Source organism: Podarcis pityusensis, assembly GCF_964106645.2.
Source record: "Podarcis pityusensis genome assembly, chromosome: 3".
In the NCBI taxonomy this organism is placed as follows: Eukaryota; Metazoa; Chordata; class Lepidosauria; order Squamata; family Lacertidae; genus Podarcis; species Podarcis pityusensis.
Genome location: NC_138026.1, coordinates 122,757,722 through 122,771,054, shown reverse-complemented (window position 1 = coordinate 122,771,054; position 13,333 = coordinate 122,757,722). Strand labels below are relative to the sequence as shown.

Here is a 13,333-nt window from a genome sequence, read left to right as displayed (position 1 = left end):
ACACAGTCCTCAGTCAGCAGCCATGGAGAGTCCTGTGCCCCCTAAGTATAGAGGAAGATGGCACCTGCCCAGTTTCACCACCCACCTTGATTGCACCGCTTTGGGGATTTATAGCTTATTGGACTCCATCCTGCCCCTTCCCTGTCCTTTGTGTCTCAAGGGATCACCATTTCCCTCTGGTTTACGGAAGAGTCACAGCTCAGTGCGAAAGCGCCTGCAGGCAGCCTGGGAGAGGCCCCTGCCAGCCAGTGAAGGCAATATTGATGAAGTGTGTTGTTGTTTAGTCGTTTAGTCGTGTCCGCCTCTTTGTGACCCCCTGGGCCAGAGCACGCCAGGCCCTCCTGTCTTCCACTGCCTCCCCCAGTTTGGTCAAACTCATGCTGGTAGCTTCGAGAACACCGTCCCACCATCTTGTCCTCTGTTTTCCCCTTCTCCTTGTGCCCTCCATCTTTCCCAGTATCAGGCTCTTTTCCAAGGAGTCTCTCTTCTCAAGAGGTGGCCAAAGTCTTGGAGCCTCAGCTTCAGGATCTGTCCTTCCAGTGAACACTCAGGGCTGATTTCCTTCAGAATGGATGCGTTTGATCTTCTTGCAGTCCATGGGACTCTCCAGAGTCTCCTCCAGCACCAGAATTCAAAAGCATCCATTCTTCAGCAATCAGCCTTCTTTATGGTCCAGCTCTCACTTCCATACATCACTACTGGGAAAACCAGAGCTTGAACTATACAGTCCATTGTTGGCAAGGTGCTGTCTCTGCTTTTTAAGATGCTGTCTAGGTTTGTCATTGCTTTTCTCCCAAGAAGCAGGCATCTTTTAATTTCGTAGCTGCTGTCACCATCTGCAGTGATCATGGAGCCCAAGAAAGTAAAATCTCTCACTGCCTCCTTTCTACTGATGAAGTGTAGGTGGGCCCAAGTCAGCTTTCCACGTCCCGTCCCCCCCATTTCATCAGGTATCCCCTGTGACCTCTGTCTCTCTGGGCTCTCCTTTAAAACCAAGCTCTCTCCCTGGCCCCAGCCAGCCTTTCCCTGAAGGGTGATCTAGCTCTCTTCATCTTGTGCTGATCTAGTGATTTGTGATGTATTTTGGAGAGGTTTTATGAATTTTATTGATTTTATGCTGTGCTATTTAGTGTTCTGTTTGTTATGGAAAAAACCCAAATGGCCAAAGTACGTCGAGAAGGATTGTGAGAAAGCTAGCTGTGCACCGAGCAAGTCGGCCAAGACAGTAGAAGCAGAGAAATGCTTCGTGAGCGTCGGAGGCCATTAGCTATGTTGTGTTGCTGGCATTGCAATGCTAATAAACTGGTTTTGACCTTTCAAGCCTTTTGTGGCTTGGGACCCTCATACTTACGGGACCGCCTCTCCTGGTATGCCCCACAGAGGACCCTAAGGTCCATGAATAATAATAGCTTGAAGGTCCAGGGCCCTAAGGAAGCCAGACTATGCTCCACCAGGGCAAGGGCCTTCTCAGTGATGGCCCCGACCTGGTGGAATGCTCTGTCCTATGAGACCAGGGCGCTGCAGGATTTAACCTCCTTCTGTCAGGCCTGTAAGACAGAGCTATTCCACCTGGCCTTTAATTTGAATTCAGCCTGATCTTTTATTCCCCTTCTCTTCCCTCTCCCTCCCCTTTTATGAAGATCACCCGCTCTGAGACCCCACAGCTAATTCTCCCCTGGTCTCCTCTCTGGGCCAAGTAGGACCAATTCAACCAGCTAGCCCTGGGGATTATCTAATGCTTATTAGATGGATTTCCTCCAAATTGATTTCTGAACTTTTAATTTTATTATTTACATTTTATACTGTATTTAATGCTGTTTTTTGTTGCATCAATTAAGTGTTTTAAATTTGTTGTAAGCCGCCCTGAGCCTGGTTTTCTGAACCGGGAAGGGCGGGGTATAAATAAAAATGTATTTATTTATTTATTTAACACCATTTAATTGATATGACTGGCATCCAGATTGACTGGCCGTCCGAGGCAACTGAACCGGGGTACCAATAATCATTTTGGTATTTTCCCTAACAACTGGCGGTATAGTTGTTTTTCCTTTTGCAGAATACATAAATATCCGTTCTGTGCAAGGACCCTCCGATCCCATTTCTACATCTGGACCATGCCTGATCCACTTGATCACCGTCCCAACTCACACAGCAGTGGCAGAACCTACTACGCCTGAGCAACAGGCTGGACACGACACGGAGCTGAGGATGGGACAACTAAGTTTCTCAGCCATTTGGTTCCCAAAACTTCCCCTCCCCCAGAGACCATCTGAAAATTGCCGAGAGCCTTGGTGAGCCATAGTTAATTTTTCTGCCTGTTGCACCCATTGCAATAATAATAATAATAATAATAATAATAGTATTTATACCCCACCCATCTGGCTGGGTTTCCCCAGCCACTCTGGGCGGCTTCCAATCAAGTGTTAAAAACAATACAGCATTAAATATTAAAAATTTCCCTAAACAGGGCTGCCTTCAGATGTCTTTTAAAAATAGAATAGCTGCTTATTTCCTTCACATCTGAAGGGAGGGTGTTCCACAGGGCGGGCGCCACCACCGAGAAGGCCTTCTGCCTGGTTCCCTGTAAGCTCACTTCTTGCAATGAGGGAGTATTTTGCAATGTGTTGTGCTACGTGCTGTACGGTTTTTTATTGTACTTTTGCAGACAGACCACCCAGATGAAGCTCTTGGGCCACTGCTTTGGGAGCCCCTCTTCTAAGAAACAAGCCAGGTGGAAGAGAGACCCTCTCTGTGATCTGCTGGAAAACCTGCATGGAACCCAGCCCAAGAATACCAAGAGAGGTGTGCATTTTACACAAACGGCAAGTGTGTGTTGACTCTTAAAAGTACCAGGGCAGCACAGCTGGTCTTCCCCTTGAAAGCCACCCCCCCAACAGAGTATAGTGTAGTGTTAGTGTATTCCACTAACAGAGAGACCATCATCCCACTTCTCTAAGTGAGTGCTTGTAAAATGCGAAGGTTGTAATTCAGTTTGAGACCCAAGGAGGAGTCCTTTTGAATTCCTGTAATCCAGTTTGACAGGCCTCACCTCATTCAGCTGGTGTACTTTTTGCCGACAAGAACTTCTTGCGTCTTGGCGAACCCCTCCGCCTCCACCTTGGCTCAGCCGTTTTATCTCCAAGCCACAGAGAAAATGGGTGGGGTGGGGTGGGAGGTGACCTTCCTGGTTCCTGTGCGCAGAAGCCCCCGCTCTGGGCTCTGAAGCAGGGTCAGCCTTGGCGGAGCTGTGAAGCCATGGCCAGATGCAAGACCACAGATGGCACCTGGCAGGGACTGGCTCCCCCCCCCCCCCCACTGAAGCTGGGAGAAGCACTCTTGGATGAAAAGGATAAGGAATGGTCATGAGATGCCTGGATTGAACCCTGGGAAAACTCAGCTAGCAGTGAGAGGAAGAACTGGACACCCCATGGGATTATCGGGAGGAATCTTGCAGTTACGACTGACAGGCAGAGAGCTGGAAGTCACTTTTATTCATCTCTCTCTCTTGCTTTATTCTGTTATTGTTCTTATTCCTTTGCTCTTATCCATCACTTTCATTTTTCTATTTCTTCCTGTTATTTTATTACTTCCTTTTAATACTCTCAATGTATTTTGGTAAGAATTGCATGCAGGTGAAGATGATGGAAAGCTGGTGAAGGACCCCCGTATGAGAGGCAAGGAAGGGGAGATTTCCCGGGGGGGGGGAGGCTGGGGGAAGGAAGGGCTGCCCCCAGGTGAGAGCTGGGAGGGCACACCCTTCCCTGTATGAGAGAAAAGTTAGGATATATCAGTGAGAGGGGAACTTATGTTAGGATATAGTTCCGTTCCACCTTCAAAGGAACAGGCATGACTGTTGTGTGCCACATGCCTGTTTATATTTCCAGCACAGTCTGCTGGGAACTTCTGTTGTATATTGCTTTTGCTATATTGCGTTTTGCTTGGACATGAAGGGAAGCAGACATGTTTTTCCTTTGTTCCTGAACTATGCTGAATAAACGCCTGTAAATAATGCTTGCACATGTCTCTGTCCGCCACTTCCATTGAGAGAAGTTATTCACTCTGTTGATAAGAGCGTGCCAAGTCTCTAAATGTCTCTGAGGCTTGTGTCGCTGTTTGATGCTGTTCTGAGAACCGGAGTTCGCCCGGCTGCTGGCTGGTGGCTGGAGCCAGCTGGGGGCCTGCCAAAGGCCCCCGTCTCCCCAGACACATCCCAACACCTTATAGTCTTCTAACTCCTTTTCTTCTTTCTCTTTCTTACTATTTTCGGTTTAGAAATTGTTTTGTTTGTTACACAGTGTTGTGAATAGCCTTAATAAAACTTGGGGTCTATAAGAAAGCAAAGACTGCCCCCAGCCGCAAGAGTAACCACGAAAGGGATTAGCCCCACGCTGTGTGGACGGCCCCTTTGGGGTGGGGGGCGAGGCCTGCAGACTGGAGTGCAGGCAGGACTCCATGGCACAGAGGCAGCAGACAAGTTCTCGAACCACACAACTTTTATTTTAAATAAAACGCAACACAGATGCAGGCTTTGCACACCAGTGTCTGTGATCAAACAGGCAATGCAAAACGAGGAACAGGCCAAGGCAGAGTTTGTGTGGCAATCTTGTCAAAACAGCATGAACTAAAACCTTGGTGGGCCACAACTGGGGGGAGCGGGCAAAGGCCTGAGGCCCTCCCAGTGGCGGGCATCCCAAGGGCAAGAGGTGGAACTCAAACCAAAAAGATGTTTATGAGAAACAGATGGTTCTGGGGGTCGGGGGGAGAGCTCCTGTCCACCCTTCTCTTCCCAACTGCAAGGCTGCCATGTCCCCGGGTCACGCCCCCCCCCCCATGAAGCTCCTGGCAGAGGAAGGCAGCCATCTCTGAAGTTCTCCTGCCCTCAACCCACCTGATATGCCAGACAGAGCAGCTGGAAAAGCCACATTCTCAGCAGCCTCATTAAAGTAACCCCAATAAATAAATATTCCAAGTCCAAGCCCTCCCCTCCTCCCACCACCCCCCAAATTAGCAAGCCTCCAGTGCTGGGCTTGGCCCCCCCGGCTCACACACCCCCAAACTCCCCCGAGCCGGGAGGGGGTGCCAGAGCTTGGCTCCGCACAAACACAACAGGCAAAGTGCAAGTGAAATCCAGTACGGAAAAATATACAAAGAATTTGTCTCTCAATATAATACAAGGGATGGGGAGCGCTCACACCCAAGACAACTGGAGAAAGAATAAAATTATTCAATAAATAAGGAAGATGGGGTGGGATGGGAGCGGGGTGGGGGGGGCAGAGCCCGGGGCACCGGACCCAGCATCCTGCCCCACCGCAGGCCTATTTACAGCGCTGGTCTCCTCTCTCTAGGGACGCTTGTTTACCAGGTAGTCGTGGGCTTCCCACGGGATCTGCAGAACGCACAGAAAGCACCGCGGGCCTCTCGGGTCGGTAGAAACCTGTTATAATGTGTGACTGTGCAGGAGGAGGCTGTACAATGCAAAACCGTAAATGTCCATGGCCTGTGAGGAGTGTGGGGCGGTCGGTCATGGTGGGGCAGCGAGCAAGCGCACAAGGGCGGGGGCCCAGCTAGTATTCATCCTGGTCCTCCGGGTGCTGCTCGTCCAGCTCCTCGTCCTCTGGGGGGGCAAAGCCTTCCTGCAAGGACCGTGGAGAGGGAGTGAGACACAGGCGGGGCCAAGTGGGCTCCCCCACCCGCCAGGCTCCCCGGCCAGGGCTGCTCCCACCTCCCTCCAAGAGCAGCGGTGGCCAGGGCTGGGGCACGGGCAGCTGCCGCCCCCGGCTGGCACCCACCTCCGTGGCATACAGGATGCCGATGATGCCTGAGATGATGGGGCTGTTCTCGCTCTCGTGCTCCTGGCAGATCAGCTCAATGTCCCGCAGTTTGCTGAAGTAGAAGTCGCGCTCCTTCTCCAGCCCGTCCACCGTCAGCTTCAGGTCCACCAACTGCCCCCGCCCCAGGGAGAGAACGGGCAAGGTGAGCCAGGGCTGGCAAGGGGGCGCCAACCCCAGCAGCCCCTCCTGCTGTAGCCGAGAACAAGGCCAAGGGCAGGGCCTGTGCAGACCTTGCAGGGAGCTGGGGGAGATGCCCTTTGCTCTGGGGAGGCAGCGAAGGGAAGACAAAGGGCTGCTCTTCTTCCCCAGACTCACACAGGCGGGTTTCAAAAAGTTCACACATAATAATAATAATAATAATAATAATAATAATAATAATAATACCCCACCCATCTGGCTGGGTTTCCCCAGCCATTCTGGGCGGCTTATAGCGTATCTAAAAACATAAAACATCAAGCGTTAAAAACCTCCCGATACAGGGCTGCCTTCAGATGTTTTCTAAAAGTTGTGTAATTCTTTATCTCCTTGACATCTGAAGGGCGCCACTGCTGAGAAGACCCTCTGCCTTTTGTCCCACAGGCTCAGCCTCAGCTAAGGGGGTGTCAACCCTGGTTGTGGGCTTCTCAGAAGAGGCATCTGGTTGGCCAAAGTGAGACCTAGATGGGCCCCCTTTGGCCTGACCCAGCAGCCTCTACTTAGGTTCTTCTCTCCCTCCAATTTGTGTGTGTTTTGAAAAAACACTAATTCTCCTTCAGATCACCATACTCATGGTAGGTAGGTAGGTAGGTAAATAAAAATAAAATAAAATAATGATGCTGATGTTTTATTATTTACATCCTGCCTATCTAACTTCCAACACATAAAAATGTAATAAAATATCAAACATTGAAAAGCTTCCCAATACAGGGCTGCCTTCAGATGTCTTCTAAAAGCTGTATAGTTATTTATCTCAAAATCCGATGGGAAGGCATTCCACAGGGAGGGTGCCACTGCCAAGAAGACCTTCTGCCTGGTTTTTTCAGCCTCCCTCCCCTCCTCTCTTTGGGCCAGTGAACCCTGAGGGATCCTGGCTCACTTGCCAGAGGTATCTTTGCTCTCCCGGCATCTATCAGTGCACCTCCCGCCAGAGCCCCCAATTCTCCACACCTCCTGCCTCCAGACTCTCTCCCTGCCTTAAAGCAGCACTCTGGAGGCAGCTTGCTTTGGCTTCCCCCGGGCCCCAAGAGCCACGGGCCAAACGGAGAGGGTGGCTGCGTGGCCCCTTTCCCAGCTGCTGGAAGGAAGAGGCAGGCGCTGCTGAGACCACCTGGGCAAATCCAGCTCAGGACAACAGCCAAGGGGCTGCTTCAGGGCATCAGAGGCCTGACCCACGTGGTTGGACGGTCTCTTGACCGGCTCTTTAAAGTGGGGTGACTGGTGGGCATTCATTGACCCGGTTTGGATTGATAGTAACAGGGCCCCTCAACATCCAAGTCAGGAAAAGGAGCCTCTGCAAAGCTCAAAGCCCTGCTGCCCCATCCCTGCCCATACCTGCTGGTTAAGCTCCAGGATCTGGGCATCTGCTTCGCTGCCCCCATTCCGGGCCAAGGGAGGGTTTTTCCGTACAATATTGCTGGGAGCGACGTTCAGCCGGGCCGGATTCTGCAAGTTCTTGGGGCCTGTGGGGGAGGTTCGCTGTGGGACTGTGCAAAGAAGCCAGAGAGAGAGAAAGAGAAGTTACTCAGGAGTCTCCTGGCAATCAACCCTGTCTGCTTCTGCCAGGGCGTGTGCCTGAGTGAGGCCTGCAAGAAGACCGTGTGCAGCTGGAGTCCCAGAGGTGGATTAGACAGGGGGAGAGAAGGAAGGAAGGAAGGAAGGAAGGAAGGAAGGAAGGAAGGAAGGAAGGAAGGAGAGATGGCCGCTTAGGGTGCAGAGTGTGGGTGGAGGGACTGGCTGAAATCCAGATCCCATGGGTACTTTGCACCACTGCAGAAAGTGACAGCTTGGTGGGGGGCCTGGCTCTGGGTCCCCCTTCCTCCTGCCTCCCTGGGAGTCAAGGACATATAATTCTCTCCCCCCACCCCCAGAGCAGAGAGGCTTTTCCTCCCGCCATGCCCCCCACCACAGGGCAGCAGCGTCAAGCTACACACATGCAGGGAAGAGCCGTGCCCCCAGCCAGCCGCCCAGCGGGTGTTGCTGCCACTGCAGAGCAAAGCAAGCGAGCCCCGCTAGGGAGAGCCATGCAGGGCGGCCCTGGGGACCCCCCCTTCTTTCTGGGCTCATCTCTGGACTCATCACATCAATGCCGGAGCTCGCCCCATTCACCCGGCGCCTGTGATTCACCCTCTGGGGAACAAGCTGCACCGGGGGGGGGGGGCGCCTTCTGTCCCCTTCCAAGCGGAGGCTCCAGCAGGAAGGAAGCTGGTTGCTGCAACCAAGGTCAGCCCAACCCTCTGCCACCCCTTGGGCTCCACGGCCTGCTCACCCAGAGCGTCTCTCTGTGTGTTCCACATTGTGACTTAGGTATCCCCTCCCTGGCTCAGGGAGGGTGGCTGGGGAGCAGGGGGACCTCTTTTATCACCCCTTGTCCGGAAAAGGCCTGGGGAAGACCAGGCCCTGGACAGAGGGGCATCTCCACTAGCAGGCCTTGAAAGGTGGAGAGGAAGCGGGCTCTAGGTGCTGCCACCCAGGTTCCAATCTATAGGAGTACAAATATCCAGAGTGTGGGGGGTCAGGTGGGATTGCTATGAGGAATTATGAAATATGGAGCAAGCCATTGTGTCCATGATGAAAGCATTGCTTGACTTTGATTCATTGACAATAGTTTCTGATCGAATCCCACAGGCCTCTCCACCTCTGCCATTTGCTTTCTCTACGCCTGACAGGCACGTATAAGCATTCTAAATACACAGGCCAGTTGCTTCACCAGGCATCCTGGGTCATAAAGACAGAAGGAAGCTTTGATGTAGTTTGTTAATCGTTCACAAGGAGATGGTAAATACTACCTATCCTTCCTCTCCTGTTTACTGCTGTTTATGACCTCCGGAATTTCTTAAAAGCATTCCTCTTTGCTTCCTCTATTATTTACTCTGAATTACATATGCATGCTCAAGTAGGAAATTCGTAGTTTTTGTAGTTTTAACTTTTTACTTTGTCCCACATGGGGTTTTTGAAACGCTCAGAGGAAATCTGATTGGTTCTTACGAACACTGTGTAAAAAGTTCTTTTGTGAATAAAACGACCTGGGCCGGAGTGTGGACAGGAATTATTACTATACGCACTCCTCCCAGAGTCTTGCTGGTCAAGCCTCTGTGTGTATTTTATTAATCAGAGTCTAATCCTTCCTTTGCTTTGGGAAGGCCACACCAATCCCCTCTAAAAAGCTGCAGGGTTTCCTGAGCAGCCTTGGGTACACAACCTTCTTCCAGCCTCCCGGGAAGCAGAGAAGGGAAACATGGGGCGGGCAAGGACTGAGGAGCCCCCAGACCCAGCCAGCTCTGAGCCTATGAGGGCAGGGCATCAAGCACCTGAGCCCAGGGCATCGTGTGGCTTTGCAGCAGCCACCCCCCTCACCTGCCTCCTCTGTGAAATGGGCATGCGTGGCTCACTCCAAAGGGAGAACAGGAAGGGCTGTGCTCTGCAAGCTTCTGAGGAGGGGGAAGAGCAGCTCTGAGCAGGCCAGGCCTGGGCGCCACAGCCCCCACCCCCAAAGGCAAAGGCGGCTCTGAACGTCTTCCGAGAAGAGCAGCCAGATTCCACAGAGATTCCTGTGTGAGACAGGTTGCAGCATGCAAAGCAGCCAGGCCCCATTCGCTTAAGCACAGCGGCAAGCTGAGAGGGGTCGTTTCCTCGGGAGGAAGCAGGCTGAGCCCTGCTGGCATGACCGACCCACAGGGCTACGTGGAGCCAGAGGCTAATGCGGTGTTAGGCTGCGCTAACAGAAGAGGAAAGCCCTGGTCCAGGAAGAAGCAAAGCTACTCTTCCGCCATGCTGCGTCCGGCCCAGAGGCCACAGCACGTCTGCGGAAGGGGAGCCAGGACTGCTGAGGGGTCTGGAGACCCCCCTTATGAGAAATGGTTGCAACTCACTCTCTTTAATAAGTCAGTGCACACTGGTTATGTTCGTATCGTCAACTTTTACGAGCAGAAAACCCCTTTGCCAGAACAGTGCCTGGTGGCTACATTTCACAGGCCTGAAGTGGTGGCATGTTTCTCAATCACACTCTTTTCTAAGGTCACCTGGAATCTGAGTTGGTTGGATCTGGAATGCCCAGAGGACTTGTCTCTGCTGTCGGACCCTGTTTGCTCCCCCTCCTTTCAGACCCGCCTCTGGTTCAATCCTGGGCAGGGCTGGGGACGCGCTCCCTGTCTGAATTCCTCCCAGCACAGACCAGCAGGTCTGACTCGGGATAAGGCAGCTTCCCGGGTCCCTCGGCTGCACAGCAGGATCCTGCCTCCCACGCCCAGGGAGGTGGGCTCTCCTTCCACCCTCCCCCCCGGTGCCCCAGGAGTTGCCAAGCTGGATGCCGGGGTGCCACGGTCATGCTGGAGGCCGGATCCTGGGGTGCCCGCTGGCTCTAGCGACATTACCTGCAGTGCCAATGGGTTTCTTGAGTTTGTTGAAGATCTGATCACCTGGGTTTGGAGAAGGCGCCACCTCCTGGCCTTGCCTCGCCAGTAGCGGGTTGTACTCCTTCCCATCGTAGTTGGCGTCAAAGAATTTCTTAAACCACTGAATGAACTCAAAGTTGTCCTGGAACTTCCCCTTCACCAACCTCTCCACTGAGATGATCTGCAACAAGTCCAGGAGAGAGGGAAGGAGATCATTAAGAGATACCTGGTCACTCACAGAACCTCAGAGCCAAAAACGTTCGTAGTGATCAGGTGGGACTGCTATGAGGAATTACAAAAAATATGGAGCAAGCCATTTGTGCCAGCAATGAAAGCATTGCGTTGACTGGGTGAGCCATTTTGATATGATTTCTGATCAATCCACGCCTCTGCGTCTCTGTCCTATTTCTCTGCCTGACAGGCACACACAAGCATTCTACACACAGGCCATTTGTTCACCGGGCATCCTGGGTCATAAAGGTAGAAGGTAACTCCTTTGATGTACTTTTCCTTGGTTTTGTTAATCTTAGGGCCAGGAAACAGTTTCACATGAAGATGATAAAGATACCTATCTTCCTTGCCATCCTTCCCCTTATGTTTACAGCTTGTTTATGACCTCCAGAGTTTTCCTTCCTCTAGTCCTGTTTTATTTACTCTCAGATATGTATGCATGCTCAAAGTAGTTTTTGTAGTTAGCAGGATTTCTTCTGAACTGATTTTGTCCCACGTGGGGTTTTTGAAATGCTCAGAGAAAATCTGATTGGTTCTTACGAACACCGTGTAAAAAGTTCTTTCGTGAATAAAACGACCTGGGCCCAGGGGTGGAAAGGAATTATTATTATACGCACCCCTCCCAGAGTCTTGCTGGTCAAGCCTCGTGTGTATTCTATTAATCAGAGTCCAATCCTTCCTTTGCTTTGGGAACACTACAAACGTTGTTGGTCAAACCCATGGTCTTTATTCATACGGACGAAAATCCCACATGCAAGCCAAGGGTGCCCAGCCTCTGGGAAACGGAGCCAGGGCTGCCAACTGGAGCCAAAGGCTTCCCGTAGACCTCTGCCTCCAGCCCTGACACCCAGCTCCAGGGCCACGCCAGTGGGAGCCCAAGGCAAGCCCCCTCCCATGCCTCCTCCCTTCCGGAGACCCACCTTGTCCACACCCATTTTCTTGAAGGCAGCCTGCAGCACCTTGAAGTTGTGGATGAACTCGTGCTCCAGCTTGGCCTGGAACTTCACCTTCCTTAGGTGGATGCAGCCTGGAAACAGCATGTCCATGAACTGGCAATAGGCAGCCCCTGCCAAGGGAAAGGGCACAGAAATTGGCTTCTTCCACGCAGTCTCTGGACCCCAGCACAGCAGGCAAGGTCCCTGCTTCTCCCTACGCCCCAAACCACTGACGGTTCAAGGCTACCCGCACTGCCAGGGCTGCACCACCCCATCGCCGCCCCTTCTGCCCCCTGCCGCCCAGTACCTGAGCACAGCTGCTCAATCTTGGTGTAGTTGAGCTGCAGGGAGTCGTTGACCCATGCAAGCATGTCATGGCGACTCAGGTTCTCGCTCGTCACAGAAGTGGAATATACATTGACGGCCATGCCCCAACTGCAGGAAGAAGGGAGGGAGGCGTTATTCGCCAGGGAAAGCGGTTCCAAGCCCTGCCCCAAAGGCGAGGCCTCAGGTGCCCAGGACTGAGCCCAAGACCTCAGTGCACCAATGTTCCGCCATGAAGCCTCAGCCCCTGTTGCTCTATGGCAAGGGTGGCAAACCTGGTTGGCCTGACAGGCCAAATCTCCATCTCCGCCCCCTGCAGAAACCACATTTGAAAGGTGGCCAGGGACCACCTCCATCCGTCACTTGACGTCAGGTGATTGCAGAGACGGCCGGGCAGTGGGTTGACCCATGAGAGGGAGGAGGGACCAAGGGGGACTGAAGTCCAGCCAGGTCTCTCCCTGCCCCACACCGGATGCCACAAGCAATGTCTGGTGTGGTTTGGGGAAAGTATTGGAGCTGTAACTTCCTGGCAGCAGATGACAGAACCATGAGACAGGTGTAAAATACTCCAGCAATAAGGGGAAGGCTTGGTGGGCCAAATCTGACCCAGAGGCAGGAGGTCCCCCCCCCCCCGCGCTTTGCAGAACAAATCACATTGGGGGTTTTGGACAAGCCTGACTAAAGCCCATCCCAAGGCGAAAGGGACAGGGTTCACTTCCATTCCACTCAATCAGCCTCATCCTTGCACCAGAGAAAATGGGGTGGAGGAGCAGAAAAAGAAACTAATTCAAGAGCATCACCAAAGCTCCTCTCCCACCCCAGCAGGAGACTCCCTGGCCCCCACCTGCACGCAGCCCAGCCCCTCCCCACGGTGGCTGAGCCTGCACTTCCCCCAGGCAAAGGCTTCCCCTGACCAGGACAGAGTCAGACTTCAGCTTTCCCCAGCAGCATCTTTTCAAAGGGGCAGGGAGAAGATGCCAAAAACTTTGCAGCAGTTGAGCACAAAGGCACAAAAGGAGGATGGGAGCCCACAAAGGCAGCAGCGTTGCCACTAAGTCCAGGGGCCCCAGAGCAAGCTGTGCGTGTCAGACTCGCCCTCAGCCCTTCCAGCGGGAGAGAGGCCTCTCTGCCTTTTGCAAAGGAAGCTGCTTCTGTAGGGCAGCAAGTGGGAGACGCACTGGCAGGCCCCTGCCAGGCCCCGCTCCGCTGCCTGCAGGCATCCCCTGCGCCACCAGGGGGCATCACACTGGCCACTGCACATGGGGGGGGACAGGCAAGGAGGAGAGGGATGGGCGCAAGTGAGGGGTCACTGGACAAAGCCCCCCTTTCACCTGGACAGGTGTCTGGGCCAGCGCCAGCACCAGCCCCACTGGCCACGCGGTTCAAGGAGGACTGCCCTAGGAAGGGGGCTGGCAAACTCCCA

The 13,333-nt window shown here is 53.0% G+C and overlaps 1 protein-coding gene across 4 annotated transcripts in view; it reads right to left on the bottom strand.

Moving 5' to 3' along the window:
• Positions 1-4,475: 4,475 nt before the first annotated feature.
• MAPRE3 (microtubule associated protein RP/EB family member 3) overlaps positions 4,476-13,333 on the bottom strand; it is a 34,368-nt gene continuing 25,510 nt past the window's right edge. For 2 of the 4 annotated variants that reach the window (XM_081000013.1, XM_081000015.1), the window contains exons 2-7: positions 11,894-12,021; positions 11,572-11,717; positions 10,400-10,601; positions 7,362-7,513; positions 5,790-5,942; positions 4,476-5,633 (exon numbers count right to left, since the gene is read on the bottom strand). In XM_081000013.1, the coding sequence (XP_080856139.1) occupies positions 5,565-5,633; positions 5,790-5,942; positions 7,362-7,513; positions 10,400-10,601; positions 11,572-11,717; positions 11,894-12,021 (850 nt within the window). In that variant the 3' untranslated portion in view covers positions 4,476-5,564. Of the gene's footprint in view, positions 5,634-5,789; positions 5,943-7,361; positions 7,514-10,399; positions 10,602-11,571; positions 11,718-11,893; positions 12,022-13,241; positions 13,322-13,333 lie in introns of those variants that run through there. The other 2 variants (XM_081000016.1, XM_081000014.1) reach the window with 2 other exon arrangements.